This window comes from Mugil cephalus, chromosome 8 (genome assembly GCF_022458985.1).
Source record: "Mugil cephalus isolate CIBA_MC_2020 chromosome 8, CIBA_Mcephalus_1.1, whole genome shotgun sequence".
NCBI lineage: Eukaryota > Metazoa > Chordata > Actinopteri > Mugiliformes > Mugilidae > Mugil > Mugil cephalus.
Window position 1 is genome coordinate 274,715 of NC_061777.1, and position 13,940 is coordinate 288,654.

At 50.7% G+C, this 13,940-nt stretch overlaps 1 protein-coding gene across 1 annotated transcript in view; it reads right to left on the reverse strand.

The window, feature by feature from the left end:
* Nucleotides 1-12,226, reverse strand: part of grin1b (glutamate receptor, ionotropic, N-methyl D-aspartate 1b) — a 34,983-nt gene extending 22,757 nt beyond the window's left edge. The window contains exons 1-7 of the mRNA XM_047591422.1: nt 11,790-12,226; nt 9,837-10,093; nt 7,417-7,551; nt 7,158-7,334; nt 4,497-4,559; nt 3,539-3,636; nt 646-767 (exon numbers count right to left, since the gene is read on the reverse strand). Of these exons, the coding sequence (XP_047447378.1) occupies nt 646-767; nt 3,539-3,636; nt 4,497-4,559; nt 7,158-7,334; nt 7,417-7,551; nt 9,837-10,093; nt 11,790 (853 nt within the window). The 5' untranslated portion in view covers nt 11,791-12,226. The remainder of the gene's footprint in view (nt 1-645; nt 768-3,538; nt 3,637-4,496; nt 4,560-7,157; nt 7,335-7,416; nt 7,552-9,836; nt 10,094-11,789) is intronic.
* Between the last annotated feature and the right edge of the window lie 1,714 nt (nt 12,227-13,940).

Here is a 13,940-nt window from a genome sequence, read left to right on the forward strand (position 1 = left end):
GACCTGAACTCTAGAGACCAGATGCGTTTTCTCCTTCTTTTCAGGTTTTTGTGTCTGGTTCAGTCCTTTTCTCTGAACTGTGTTGATCGTCATTAAACTATTTTTAAACAGGAAAATCAATCGAAACTGAACTGAACTTCTAACCTGTCAGAATAAAAATAGAAGCATCTGATGAAAGATTTTCATCTGTGTTTGATTCCTTCAGAACAAAGTCAGATGGAAGCAGAGCTGCAGACGAGGAAGAAGGGGAGGAGGAGGAAGAGGAGGAAGAAGAGGAGGTGAAGGTAAAGGAAGAAGAGGAGGAGGAAGAAGAGGAGGTGAAGGTGAAGGAAGAAGAGGAGGAGGAAGAAGAGGAGGTGAAGGTGAAGGAAGAAGAGGAGGAGGAGGAAGAAGAGGAAGAAGAGGAGGTGAAGGAAGAAGAGGAGGAGGTGAAGGTAAAGGAAGAGGAGGTGAAGGTAAAGGAAGAGGAGGAGGTGAAGGTAAAGGAAGAAGAGGAGGTGAAGGTAAAGGAAGAAGAGGAGGAGGAGGAAGAAGAGGAAGAAGAGGAGGTGAAGGTAAAGGAAGAAGAGGAGGAGGTGAAGGTAAAGGAAGAAGAGGAGGAGGAGGAAGAAGAGGAAGAAGAGGACTACTATGAGGAGGTGGTACCTTCAGGAGCTTCGTTCAGAGCGGTCCCCGTCATCTCCCTCTCTCCGACCAGCCAGACGTACCCAGAGCCGGTCATGTTGAGCTGCCTCGCTGCCTTGTAGACGGCGGACGCCTCGTCCTCACTGAGAAGACACAGAGACAACATTCATGAAATATAACAACACCCACAGGTGTCCAGGTCCTAGGACCTGAGAGAACAGTATCGACAGGTTCCCCCGTTCACATCATCTCTCACCACAATCCCATCATTCAGCTGATTGTGAAGAGGCCTGGTCAGCGTAGCAGGGTCAGGGTCCCTCATGACCTACCGGAGACAACGTCCGGAGACAACGTCCGGAGACAACGTCTGGGAGGTACAGCTAATGACCTCGCCGTCATGCAGCGGCAACCAAGGTGGGAGGAGTTGGAGGAGGACCTGAACCAGGACATGGGCATCCTGGCTGCATACCTTCGCAGACAGCGTCAGCAGTTTTCTATCTCAACAACAACGAAGTGAAAAGGGAGTTGGACATATATGCGGATAACAAACGCCTGGAGTTGCAGCAAGCCCCAAAGTACCTTGGTGTATGCCTGGACAGAACACTGTCCTTCAAAAAACACCTTGGCCAGTCAGTCATCCGCCACCAATGTACACCAATGTACACCAGGGTACACCAGGGTACACCAGGGTACACCAATGTACACCAGGGTACACCAGGGTACACCAATGTACACCAGGGTACACCAGGGTACACCAATGTACACCAGGGTACACCAGGGTACCAGCCCTTGCAGGTATCATCCCACCCTAACGCTGGCAAGGAAAGCCGAACACTGGCACATCCCACATGCCACAACAACACAGCTGGCCCCTCCAAGCCGACTTAAGTCCCACCATTCTCTCAAGATGGCGACCTCACTTCCGACCTGGAGGACCTGTCCATAAAGTCCTGGTCAGCAGCAGTTTGGAAGCAGAAGTGTGAAGTAGCAGGACACGAGCACATAAGTACATCTGGGACCTGGGGGAAAGCGTCAACGGAGACTAGCTACTTCCCCGACACTGGCTGCATCGGTTCATCCAGGAAGAGAAGGGGCCCATACAAACCACTTCCTGAGGAGGGACTCTTCAGAGTGGGACCTGACTCAAAGGCACCGTAAAGACAATACACCAAACCATCTCATGGTAAATGAGGCTCCTCATCAATAACATGAACTGGTTCAGAGATCAGGAGGTGGAGGTGGAACCAGCTAATGTCTAACGACAGCAACACAACACATTCATTCACCACCTGAACAACAACCACAAGCCACAAGGAGCAGAGCAGCACATGAGTCAGGAGGAAGCAGACACAGGCAGATGCACCAGACGTTCTGGTTGAACTGTCCCGATGATGTTCCTCCTCCTCCTCCTCCTCTTCCCTTCCTTTCTCCAGGTGGAGGTGGGACTCAAATAATAAATGCTGGTCAGTGTGAATGGGTTTCCTTTAAACTTTGGTCTTCAACACGCACCAAACAGTCCAAAAAGGCCAGACTGTCCCCGCTGATGTCCTCCCTGGTGAACTTGATGTTTCTGTCCACTGCATTGATGTGTTGTGTGAAGGATTCTACCTCCTCTGTCCTGGTTTTGACCCAGGTGTCGTCCACATATCTGTACCTGTGGGTGGGGGTGGAGCCTGTGAAGGTGTCCAGGGCTCTGGTCTCTACTTCCTCCATGTAGAGTTTGGCCACGATCTGTGACACTGGGGACGCCATCATACAGCCGTGTTTCTGCCTGTAGAAACCTCCATTAAACTGGAAAAGGTGGTGGTCAGGCACAGGTGGAGTAACACACAGACCTGTTCTGGGGGGAGGTTGGTTCTTGAGGCCAAGGTGTCGTCCTTTTGTAGTCTTTTCCTTACTACATCCGTGGCTTCTCTGGTGGGAATGCAGGTGAACAGTAAGGTCACATCACAGGATACGATGGTTTCCTCTGGACCCAAGGTGATGTTTATGACTTTGTTCACGATATCTCTGAGAATTTCCAGCATGGTGAGGGGGGGAGGGAGGGGGAGGGAGGGGGAGGGAGGCTAAATACCTGGCGATGTTGGAGGTGACTGAGTTTATGCTGCTGACGATGTGTCTGAGCGAAGCTCCTTCTTTGTGTACACAGGTACAGCCACTCATTCAGCCACTATGGAAATAGTGGCACCGGTTTCTGATCAAGTAAGTTTCTGGTGTTTTTACCCACAGAGTTTTTTCCTATTTAAACCTCAACTTCCCACTAGTGTCTCAGAACTGAAGAAGCTACTCGGATGAAACGTCTTCAAGAAAATTCTACAAGTCCAGTCGCCTTTATTCAACACCTTTTGGATCATCATGACCTGAGAACCTTCACAGACACACTGACATCACAGATGAATGAAATCCAACTGTAATTATCCCTGTATCTTTATTTCTTAATAACATTTAATTTGTTTTTATCTCCAAGCTGTAAATGTACCAAGATCTTATTTCCTTACGGTAGATGCGACAGTTTCTACAACATGTCGTGCAGGCTGTTAGATGAACAGAAGAGTATTAGAGCCATCACTAATTATTTATAGATTTATTTATTCATTTATTTCTATTAGCCACTATTTCATCTTGCACCAATGAGGCCTCCTGATTATGAGCTGAAAGAGAAAGGAAGCCCAGTCCCAAGTCTAGTTTCACCCCTTCATCTAATGGCCTGCACGACATGTTGTAGAAAGAGTCACATGCTCTGGTTGTTATCTACTTTATTAGCAACATTTCAAATTTTTACTCGACATTTTGACTTTTTTCTAAACATTTAGACATTCTTCTCAACCGTTTTTCTGGAAGTGCAAAAGTAAAAAATGTTTAAAAACAAATAAAAGATGTAGCTCCTCTCATTGCTGTGTCATGGGTGACCCACCTGGCTGAGAGGATGATGACCCGGGCCTCCAGGTCCTTGGCCTCCAGCAGAAGTGCCGTCAGGTTGGTGTCTTGGCTGAACAGCAGCACCTTCTCAGCCTGGAGGACCACACGGCAGAACAGAACACACCACAGAACACATCATAGGACAGGAAGCATTAGCTCAGAACCACCAGAGACCAGCCCACCACCCCACCACCATGACCCGAGCCTCGACCATGCTCCCTCTCACCCACGCTTCACCAGGAAGGGTGAGGGCGAGGCCAAAAAACATGGAGACAAAAAGAGTTCTAGATCTGCGGAACTAAAAGAAAACTCAAAAGTCAAAGCTTGAATACAAAGGAGGAGGGGGCAAAAAGTTCTGCAGTGGTGGCACATGCAAACTGAGGCGCTTTCAAGACTCCAACCAACCAACCGGGGACGTGCATGTTAGAGAGCGCTGATGCAACCGCAAATTAAAAAAAAGATTCAAGTGGAGCGGGGGAAGAAGGGGGGAGGAGGAGGGAGGAGGGAGGCGGGGAAGGAGGGGGGAGAGAGTGGTTCATTTCTCAAAAGGAAAAGAAAAGGGGTGAAAGAAAAGGATCCTGGTGGGCGGCGTTCTTCAGATCTGCAGACAGAGCCAAGCTTCAGCCCGGCCACATGCAACCCTTCACATGGAAGAAACTCAGGGGGGAGGAGAGGAAGGGTGAGGAAGAGGAAGAGGAAGAGGAAGAGGACGGGTGAGGAAGAGGAAGGGCGTGTCTCCTGCCAGTGTAAACCCATTCCCAGTGTGCAGGAATCATGAAAAACCAAAAGAAAGAAAAGAGATGGTGGAGAAGAGACGTGCCGCCAGGATAAGAGTCTATCTCTGGAGCTGGCTTGGATTCTGGGTGGGCGGGGCTAACCGGTGCCGGGGGGGTCACTACTGGGCGAGCTCATTGGTTGGGCGGCGTGCATCGTTTGACCATGCAAGTTTATACCTTGGGCGTTCTCCTGAAGTCAAAGTTGTGTTGGTCGAGGGTTTCATAGTTCCTGTTTTTAGTCTGATGGTAATGTGCACAGAGAAAATATGCAGACACAACAAGGTTAAAGACATCAGAGGAAAGACAAGAGACGTTAATCTGCTCAATCAGGAGACGGACGCATCCCTCTGTCCACCTGTCCACCGTACGGCTGCCTGTCCACCTGCCTGTCCACCTGCCTGTCCACCTGTCCTTATGTCCTACGTAACTCTTCGTCTCGGTGGCGTCTACAGTTGGTTTCCGTGGAAACAAGGAGCTGACTGAGAGACCAGGGGCCTGGTTGACTAAGAGCCCAAATAAAGGGTAGAAGTGGTGGAGACAGAATAATGGAGTGAAGAGCTCTAAGAGTTAGAGCAAAGAAATCTGAACACAACCAGGAGAAAGGCATCATGGGAGGTTATGTGGGACGAGGCCGATGCTGAGGAAGACAAGAAGAACACTGGAGGAAATTAAGAAAAGATGACAAGACATAAGAAGAAGAAGAAAGGAAACAACGGGTCCTAATAAAAGCTCAGCTGGACTGAGACGTGTTGACCTGCACCTCCTCCTGCTGCCAGTTAATACTTCAAACCAAACACAGACATAAAAACCAGTCAGAGGAACCAGATCCAGCTTTGTGAGTCACGCTGCTGCTCTAAAGAACCTATTTACATCTTCTCCGCCCAGTATTTTCTGCATATTCTTTAAGCCACACATGCTAATGATGCTTCATCGTTAGTTAACGCCTGTAATGACGTTTGCATACGTTTTTCCACGTGCAAATCTTTAGTAAACCAGGCCAGAGTCTTCAGGAGGAGGTCGGGGTGGATGGACGACCATAGAATCTCTTAAGATGTGGACGGAGGTTTAGCTTAGCTTGATCAAGATGGAGACATTCAGTCAGTTAGCTTTAGGCTAGGCTAGCTGGGTCTCAGTCGATTTCAATTACGTTGAATAAAAATGTCTTTATTTAATCCTAATTGCCGTTCGGGGATGAATAAAGTTTTTTTCTGATTCTGATTCTGATTGAGTTTGTAGCAACTTGAAGCTAACAGACATTTCAGCTAAGAAGCTATGCTACAGTATTTTAAAATGCTACGTCTACGTTTACATGAATGCGTGAAAGTAGCATTTCTTAGCTTCGACTGCAGTAAACGAACACTTCCTGTGATATAACAGCCCATAATGCTGAGGACTTTCTGTCTCCATGGAAACTGAACCGGGCTGACGTTAATCCTGGCGGAGCGTCCCATTAGTCCTCGACTCAATCCGCTCCAAATGTTAATCTCATTAAATTTACATCCTGACGCAAAGTCCCTGAACGAGCTCCAGTTCCACTCTGTGTCTCTGCTGGAAGAATAAATGAATGTATGAATCTTACACGGAGACGAAGGCTGGATGATGGAGACCAACATCCAGCTGTTGGCAGAAGGACCAGCTGGAGGTTAAAGACCGTGGAGACACCCACCACACAGCTCGTCCCCCAGAGACGACTGTCTTCAGTCCCCGAGGAGAAGCCAACAGATGGGAACATGAATGCAACGTGGAAAGAGCTAACAGAGCTAACGGGGCTAACAGAGCTAACTGGGCTAACAGAGCTAACAGATGGATGTCATGATGGAGACCAGGCTCCTGGATAAGACGTAAAATATCAATTCCAGCTAATGTTCCTCATCAGGAGTCCAGAGGAGTTCAGTCCAGTCCAGTTAGTCCCTCAGTCTGGGACCCGGGAGTCCTCCTCACTACATCAGTGTCCACAAAACCAAAGCTGAGAGTAAGACATCAGGACCCGTCCTCCTCCGGGTCCAACTCAGCTCCATCTCCACCATGAGCTCCTCTCCAGAGCACATGCTAATGGCTACGCTAATGGCTACGCTAATGCTACCGTTTACAGGAATGCCTTTAACGGCTTCATGGGTTCGTCTCGTTTCCATGGGAACAGACTGCAGTCATTAACTGAACCTGGGTCTCCTCATCACAGTCAACATGTGGACAGACAGACGTCCAGCTGAGAGACAGGGGGACAGCTCAGATGTGTCCAGAAGACAGACGAGGTGAAGACATGACATGGACGGAGAACAGGAAGAGACAGAGACAGAGAGAGGGGGGAGACAGGGAGAGGGGGGGAAATAAAAGAAAAGAAAGAAAAGAGGCCTCCACCAAAACGAGACGTCCAGCGGCTTCTCTGATTGGCTGCTCGGGGAGACTCAGGTCACATGACTCAGAACACATGACTCAACGTTTGGTTCTTTGTTTGTTTGTGATGAACAGATCAAAACATTCGACTTGGTGGAGGAGAAAAAGAAAGAAGAACAGAAAAGAAAGAGAAGCTGCTCTGAAGCTGAAAGAAAGAATATACAGCCAGGAAGATGGAGGGATGGAGGGGGAGGGAGGATGGAGGGTGGAGGAGGGAGGGAGGGAGAAGGGAGGAGGGAGGGAGGAGGAGGATGGAGGGAGGGATTGAGGAAGGGAGGATGGAGGGTGGAGGAGGATGGAGGGTGGAGGAGGATGGAGGGTGGAGGAGGATGGAGGGAGGAGGGATGGAGGGAGGAGGGAGGGAGGGATGGAGGGAGGGGGGGGGTGGGGGGTGTATTGGGGGTGTATTGGGGGGGGGGGTATGTGGGGGGGTGATCAGCTGACCTTTGTCTCTCTCTCCTCCAGCAGCGTCTCCAGCTTCTTCTGAGCTGCTCGTCCTTCGTGATCGTCGCTGACGATGAGGATGATGTGGTTCCACCTGAACTCCCTCATCAGGTCGAACCAGACCTGGGCCTGGTGGGAGTAGGGGGGCACGGTCCTCAGGAAGGACAGGTGGATGCTCTGGGGGGGAGATAATGGTAAATGTCTCCCCTCACGGAGCCTCCTTCAGTCGTCATGGTAACCAGGGTAGGACTGTCCTCACCTTGTCTGAGTAGATGGACATTCTGGTCGTCAGGCCGACCACAGGGATCCGATAGAAACCAGCCGTGTAGGAGACGGGGGTCGGAGTCAGGTGGTCGTTGGACTGAGGAGGATGGCTGACCAGGATGGCATACACCTGCAGGAGGAGGAGCAGGAGGAGCAGGAGGAGGAGGAGGAGGAGGAGGAGGAGCAGGAGGAGCAGGAGGAGCAGGAGGAGGAGCAGGAGGAGCAGGAGGAGGAGGAGGAGGAGGAGGAGGAGCAGGAGGAGCAGGAGGAGGAGCAGGAGGAGCAGGAGGAGGAGGAGCAGGAGGAGCAGGAGGAGGAGCAGGAGGAAGAGGAGGAGGGGGAGGGGAGGGGGAGGAGCAGGGGGAGGAGGAGGACGACGAGGAGAAGGAGAGGATGAGGAGGAGCAGGAGGGGGAGGGGAGGGGGAGGAGCAGGGGGAGGAGGAAGAGGAGGAGGAGGAGGAGCAGGAGGAGGAGCAGGGGAGGAGGAGGAGCAGGAGGAGCAGGGGGAGGAGGAAGAGGAGGAGGAGGAGGAGGAGGAGCAGGAGCAGGAGGAGGAGGAAGAGAAGGGAGAGGAGGAGAGGAGGAGGAGGAAGAGGAGGAGGAGAGGGGAGGAGGAGGAGCAGGAGGAGGAGCAGGAGGAGCAGGGGGAGGAGGAAGAGGAGGAGGAGGAGGAGCAGGAGCAGGAGGAGGAGGAAGAGGAGGAGAGGAGGAGGAAGAGGAGGAGGAGGAGGAGGAGGAGGAGGAGGAGGAGCAGGAGGAGCAGGAGGAGGAGCAGGAGGAGCAGGAGGAGGAGCAGGAGGAAGAGGAGGAGGGGGAGGGAGGAGGAGGGGAGAGCGGAGGAGGAGGAGAGGAGGGAAGGAGAGGATGAGGAGGAGGAGAGGGAGGAGAGGGAGAGGAGGAGGAGGAGGAGGAGGCGGAGAAGGAGGAGGAGCAGGAGGAGGAGGAGGAGGCAGGAGAAGGAGGAAGGGGGCAGGGGGAGGGGAGGTGAGGGGGAGGAGAGGAGGAGGGAGAAGGGAGGAGGAGGAGGAGCAGGGGAGGAGGAGAGTAGGAGGGGAGGAGAGAGGGAGGGAGGAGGAGGAGGAGAGGGGAGGAGCAGGGAGGAGGAGGAGAGGAGCAGGAGGAGGAGCGGAGGAGGAGAGGAGGGCAGGGGAGGAGGGGAAAGGGAGTGAGGGCAGGAGGAAGGAGGGAGGAGAGGAGGAGGGGGGAGGAGAGAGGAGGAGGAGAGGGAGGAGGCAGGAGGAGGAGGAGGAGGAAGAGGAGGAGGAGGAGGAGGAGGAGGAAGAGGAGGAGGAGTAGGGGAGGAGGAGGAAGCATGGAGGAGGAGAGAGGGAGGAGCAGGATGGGAGGAGGAGCGAGGGAGGGGAGGATGCAGGAGGGAGAGGAGGTCATTGTCCTGAGATGATCAGTAAAGATGATGATGTTTAATCGCCATCTCGGGGAGGACGGTTACGAGGACAGGAGGACATTAATTGTCCTCAGGCCTGTTCATCCACCATCAGGAGCTTTAATGTTTCCTTGGATCGTCTCTTCCTTCCACTATTAAACATAAAGTAAACCCTGAGTTCTACTGCTGCTTTTCTTCCAAACGTTTCTCCATCAATCAGGATTTATTTCTTCCTGGTAGAACATGGTTCTCCACTGTCCTTCCAGTCTGGAATAAAGGTCTTAATCCAGTTTCAGTAGTTTCTAGATGTTTGATTTGACCGTTTTCCACCAGACTAACATCTCCACCAGACTAACATCTCCTCCTCCAGACTAACATCTCCTCCACCACCAGACTAACATCTCCTCCTCCAGACTAACATCTCCTCCACCAGACTAACATCTCCTCCATCAGACTAACATCTCCTCCACCAGACTAACATCTCCTCCATCAGACTAACATCTCCTCCATCAGACTAACATCTCCTCCTCCAGACTAACATCTCCTCCTCCAGACTAACATCTCCTCCTCCAGACTAACATCTTCTCCACCAGACTAACATCTCCTCCTCCTCCAGACTAACATCTCCTCCATCAGACTAACATCTCCTCCTCCAGACTAACATCTCCTCCACCAGACTAACATCTCCTCCTCCTCCAGACTAACATCTCCTCCACCAGACTAACATCTTCTCCACCAGACTAACATCTCCTCCACCAGACTAACATCTCCTCCTCCACCAGACTAACATCTCCTCCTCCAGACTAACATCTCCACCACAGGATGTGGAGGAAACGAGAAGCTGTTAAATAAATAAATAACTTGTTGAACCAGCTGGAAGATAATCACCATGAACTAATGATCCACCAGGAGGCGCTGGACTATCAGCGCCTCCTGGTGGATCAGCTACATCCAGGTGGAGGAGCCTTTATTTGGGGCCATGCAGCGTATTTAACAATAATAGAAGAAGAAGAAGAAGAAGAAGAGTGACCTGGTTGGAGATGAGGTCCTCGCAGACGGACAGGGCCATCTGGATGGCGTTGGGCTTGTGTGTGACGGAGATGGCGTTCATCTTGAACTTGTCTTTGCCGTAGAGCGCGTTGGCCTGACTCACCGCCTCCTTGAAATTCTGCTCGTAGCGTTTGTGACTCAGGACGGCGCCAACGTTCACCACACGAGGTTCACAACCACAACGAGCCACCGAGCAGCACTGCAGCACGGCCAGCAGCAGGACCCCACGCAGCTCCACTACAACACACAATCAGACACATTTAACACAACCAGACACACTGTAACACAACCAAACACACTGTAACACAATCAGACACACTGTGACACAATCAGACACACTGTAACACAACCACAACCAGACACACTGTGACACAATCAGACACACTGTAACACAACCACAACCAGACACACTGTGACACAATCAGACACACTGTGACACAATCAGACACACTGTAACACAACCGGACACACTGTAACACAATCAGACACACTGTGACACAATCAGACACACTGTAACACAATCAGACACACTGTGACACAATCAGACACACTGTAACACAACCACAACCACACTGTGACACAATCAGGCACACTGTGACACAATCAGACACATTTAACACAATCAGACACATTTAACACAATCACAACCAGACACACTGTAACACAACCAAACACACTGTAACACAACCAAACACACTGTAACACAACCAGACACTGTGTAACACAACCAGACACACTGTAACACAATCAGACACACTGTAACACAATCAGACACACTGTAACACAACCGGACACATTTAACACAATCGGACACACTGTAACACAATCAGACACACTGTAACACAACCAGACACACTGTAACACAACCGGACACACTGTAACACAACCAGGCACACTGTAACACAAACAGATACACTGTAACACAACCAGACACACTGTAACACAACCACAACCAGACACACTGTAACACAACCAGGCACACTGTAACACAAACAGACACACTGTAACACAACCAGACACACTGTAACACAATCACACACATTGTAACACAACCAGACACATTGTAACACAACCAGACACATTGTAACACAATCAGACACATTTAACACAACCAGACACACTGTAACACAATCAGACACATTGTAACACAACCAGACACATTGTAACACAACCATAGGGTACACTCCAAGGTCACTGTGTTTAATACCATCAGAGAGCATGTGTTTCATCTCGAACCTTTTTACATCACAGACTCATTATTCCACGGACACACTGTAACACAACCAAACACTCTGTAACACAAACAGACACACTGTAACACAACCAAACACACTGTAACACAACCAGACACATTTAACACAACTGAACACACTGTAACACAACCAAACACACTGTAACACAACCAGATACACTGTAACACAACCGGACACACTGTAACACAACCACAACCAGGCACACTGTAACACAAACAGACACACTGTAACACAATCAGACACATTGTAACACAATCAGACACATTTAACACAACCAAACACACTGTAACACAATCAGACACATTGTAACACAATCAGACACATTGTAACACAACCAGACACATTGTAACACAACCAGGTGGGAGGAGCTCCTTCCTTCCAAGGTCATGTTGTGTTTAATTACCATCAGAGAGTTCAGTGTCTTGTTTTTATCTCTGAACCTTTTCTACATCACAGAGCTCATTATTCCACTGCACCCATTAGAACCAGAACCAGACTGACCCATCAGGACCAGACTGACCCACCAGGACCAGACTGACCCACCAGGACCAGACTGGACCAGTGTCTGAATAAATAAACATAGTATTAAATGGAGTAAATGTGTTACTGTGCAGCAGGTTCTCCTCATGGTCCAGTCAGACCTGGTTCTACAGGGATCCGTTTAATACAAAGACACTTACTGTTAGAGTCGTGGTCCTGGTCCCGGTCCTGGTCCCGGTCCTCTCGGTTAAATTCCGTCACAGAACGCGTCGCTGTGTGTCCTGTTGATTTCTCGGTTCTTCTTCGTCTCCTCGGTCTCTCTCCGGTTCGGTGTCTCTGGTCTCGGTTCCGTTCGGATTCGGATCAATGAGATCAATCAGGTCCCGGTTCCGGTGACGTCGTGGATGAACCAGGTGTCTCCGGGTCCTGGTCTCTCTCCGTCCTGTTGATTCAGACTCCGTCCGGTTCCGAACCGTCTGGACGTCGGTCCTGGTTCCTCTGGTTCTGGTTCCTCTGGTTCTGGTTCCTCTGGTTCCTCCGGTTCCTCGGTGTCGGTTCGGGCTCGTGATGACCTGATGCTCGTCAGGAGCGCGCGGCTCTGTCCTTGGGTCTCTGATGCGCGCTCCCGCACAGGAGATGAGAGCGGGCGCGCGGCCGGCTGAGCGCGGGGACGAGCGTGGTGTGTTGATGATGTGACCACGTGACTTATTAAAATATAAATAATATACAACATAATGCTATAAATACTACAATATAAATAATGTAATGTAATAATAAATATAAATATATTAGATTCCTACTATTTTATATATTTATTTATGATATAAATAATATTAATACATCAAATAATACAACTCTTCTTCTGTGGTTGTTTCATCCACGTCAACATCAGTGTCCCCACTGTTGCCACGGCAGCAGGGATGCAGCTCCTGATCCTCAATATGGTTGCCAAGGAAACAGGCCTCTCCAATCTTCATTACCCCCCAAACCCCGCCCACCCCCCCACCCCTCTACTACCCCCCCCCCACCCCCCCCCACCACCACCTCCATCTTCACAGAGTGTCTCCTCTTACCAGACTCACAGGAGACAGACAATAACGAATAGAGGTCCAACATGGACAGGTCAACAAGAGGGTCTCTGATGGAGGAGGAGGAGGAGGAGGAGGAGAGGAGGAGGAGGAGGAGGAGGAGGAGGAGGAGGAGGAGGAGGAGAGGAGGAGGAGAGAGGAGGAGGAGAGGAGGAGAGGAGGAGGAGGAGAGGAGGAAGAGGAGGAGAGGAGGAGGAGGAGAGGAGAGGAGGAGGAGGAGAGAGGAGAGGAGGAGGAGGAGAGGAGGAGGAGGAGGAGGAGAGAGGAGAGAGGAGGAGGAGGAGGAGGAGGAGGAGGAGAGGGAGGAGGAGGAGGAGGAGAGAGGAGGAGAGAGGAGGAGGAGAGGAGGAGGAGGAGGAGGAGGAGGAGAGGAGAGGAGAGGAGGAGGAGGAGGAGGAGGAGGAGGAGGAGGAGGAGGAGGAGAGACACAAACAGACCTCCACCCTCTGTCCACGTAACATCAATATAATATAACATTCAATATTTGAATTAGTTTGATGATCTGAAACATTTAATTAGAGGCAGCACCTCTTCACACCACTGGACACAGGACATGTCCCTGAGGACGATAGTGGGGGAGGTGATGCCCCCCTCCCTCCCTCCCTCCATACCTCCTTATCTCCTTATCTCCTTATCTCCTTACCTACCAGAGGAAACATGGACTCCGATTCCAGATGATCATAAAGAGGAGATATGTCGACCATGCATCAGATAGATCATGACACCTGTTAGCATCAGTTAGCTTGGGTCTGTTAGCCCCCCCCCCCCGGAGTCTGGTCTCAGCTGTGAACATGGAAGTAGGACACGTATGACCTCCTCCTTTATTTTCCACTCTGGTGTTTCACAGTCGTGAAGAGGTTTCCTTCAGCTTCCAGGCCACCGAGCACACACCAACGGATGGAGTGATGCATGCTGGGACGTCTTTGTAGCTGCTGGGTCCTCGGGGGACCAGGGTCACTGCTTCTACTGGTGTTGTGGGGACAGCCAGTGAGTCTTCATCACACGACGAAGACTCCGGTTAAAACCAGGTCACGGTTCTGATTTATTTCATGTCAACATCAAACTCTCATGAATAAAATATTCAGAGTGAACATGATCTGTGACAAGGAGCGGCGGCCATGTTTCTTTAATGAGCTACAACCAGCCCACATCCACTCAGGCAGAGCTAACGTTAGCCTAGCGTAAACCACATCCACTCAGGCAGAGCTAACGTTAGCCTAGCGTAAACCACATCCACTCAGGCAGAGCTAATGTTAGCCTAGC